Source organism: Tupaia chinensis, unplaced genomic scaffold, assembly GCF_000334495.1.
Source record: "Tupaia chinensis unplaced genomic scaffold, TupChi_1.0 Scaffold149011_1, whole genome shotgun sequence".
Taxonomy (NCBI): domain Eukaryota; kingdom Metazoa; phylum Chordata; class Mammalia; order Scandentia; family Tupaiidae; genus Tupaia; species Tupaia belangeri.
Window position 1 is genome coordinate 783,633 of NW_006208857.1, and position 1,864 is coordinate 785,496.

General features: G+C 58.7%; 1 protein-coding gene across 1 annotated transcript in view; it reads left to right on the forward strand.

Annotated features, from left to right (window-relative positions):
• The window catches only part of LPAR5 (lysophosphatidic acid receptor 5), a 27,425-nt gene that overhangs the window by 24,833 nt on the left and 728 nt on the right, over positions 1–1,864 (forward strand). The window contains exon 3 of the mRNA XM_014585120.2: positions 1,473–1,718. Within this exon, the coding sequence (XP_014440606.1) occupies positions 1,473–1,718 (246 nt within the window). The remainder of the gene's footprint in view (positions 1–1,472; positions 1,719–1,864) is intronic.

The window sequence follows — 1,864 nt, forward strand, 5'->3', positions numbered from 1 at the left end:
GGGAAAGAGAGAAATCACCCTAGGGGGGATGGCCACACTGCAATCCCTTCTCCTCCATTCTCCTTCTGGGATCTTGAGCACTCACATACATGTGCCCAGTGTGATTTTCAAGCCACTGGGTCTGGGACTTGAGCTACAGCCGGCCACGTGGGAGTCTGGCGGTGGGTTTTAAGGTCACACAAGCGGAACGTGGCTCAGTCTCTATTTGAATTACTCTCTGGCCTACATCCTCCTCTATCTCCCCTTCCCGATCCCCCTGGCCCATTACAGACCAGCCTGCTTTCTAGCTTCTCTCCTCTGGTCCACACCATCTGCCTGGCTCAGCTTGACTCTGCCAGATGATCTAGCCTGCCTCTTCCCATGCTTCCTCCGGGCTCCTAATCCATTACCCAACGGCACACCCACCCCTTTCCTCTCCGAAGACATCAGCCCTGTGCTGGACACAGCGTGCCTGTGAGGGGGCTCACTCAGGGTCCTGATTGGGCAGGGCCCTAAAACACAGTCCGTGGACGACTCAGGAAGGAGGAGCTTGGTGGTGCACACGAGCAGATGGCTTAGATAGCCTGCAGCTGGCCGTGACCTCTCCCCTAGCCTGGACGTCCCCAACGTTTCCAAGGCAGCCCTCTTGACTGTCTACCAACTCAGCTGAGGAGAGGGCAGTCCCCTGGTTCTGGGTTCCTCAGTGGGATGGGTCCTGCCCGTGGGGAGTGTAGCTGGGGAAGAGTGACAGTCATTGGTCTTGAAACAAGTTCAGGACAATCAGACAGAAGCACAGACGGGATCCCACGGGAGGCCAGAGATGCTTCCTTCTCAGTCTTGAACCATTTGGAGAGAAATTCCCGCGCTGTTCCATGGAAGAAATGGGGAAGGGGAGATTAATCTCACCCCGGCTTAATCTCATCCCAGGCTTCCTTCTTTGTGGTTGTCCTCGTTTGTTGGTTTTTTCAGGAGGCCCTAGAGACAAAGAGCCTGGGTTAATTCTCATGCTATCCTTCCAGAGCACTGAAACACGGGAGAGGGAAGTGTCTCACATGGAGGGATTCGCAAGGGCTCCCAGAACTCTGGAATCAAGCAACCCTGAGCCCTAATTTCAGGTCCATCACTAGTTGGCAATGGGACTTCAGCAAAGTACTTGACCGCCCTCAGCCTGTTTCCTTCTGTGTGAAATGGGGCCCATACTGTCTCCTCACTGGACTGTCCTGGGGTCCATGGGATCACCTTGGAAAGGCACTGGGAATGCCCTGTCCAGGAGGACCACTGGTAACGTCTCTCCACTCCAGGTGCCCAAGGGGAGTGTTTCTGGAAGATGGCTCCAGGTGAATCCTCACCCAGGCAGCGCTCTGCCAGCAATCAGGAGGGCCAGCGAGCTGGTGAGCAGGCGGCTGGGCACGTTTCCATGGTGCTAGGTCAAGCAGGCAGTCTTGGGGGCAGAGGCTGGCCCGCTGCCCTCTGGGGCACTCACTCCCCACCAGGCTGATGTCCATCCCACAGACCAAGGAGTAGGCGGAAGAGTGCAGGAAGGGGCAAGCAATGGAGAAAGGGCAAGGGAGGAGGCTGCAGGGGAAGCAGGGGCCAGGCAGGCACGGGTGGGGCTGGGCGAGGGGCCGGAGGGCGGGGAGCGCCGGAGGGACAGCGCGGCTCGCGAGGGAGGGGGCCGGCGGGGAGACCGGCGCCGACGCAGCCTCGATGTGTGGAACGGGCTGGGGTTTGGCCCACAGGTCAGGCGTCTGGCAGTATTATGGGATGGAGAGGCCTTAGGAGACAGGGAGAGTATTATGGGCTGGAACAGCCTTAGGAGACTAGGGAATATTATGGGCTGGTGAGGCCCGGCTCCAACTGGAGGCGGGAGGAAGGGGTGCGGGGC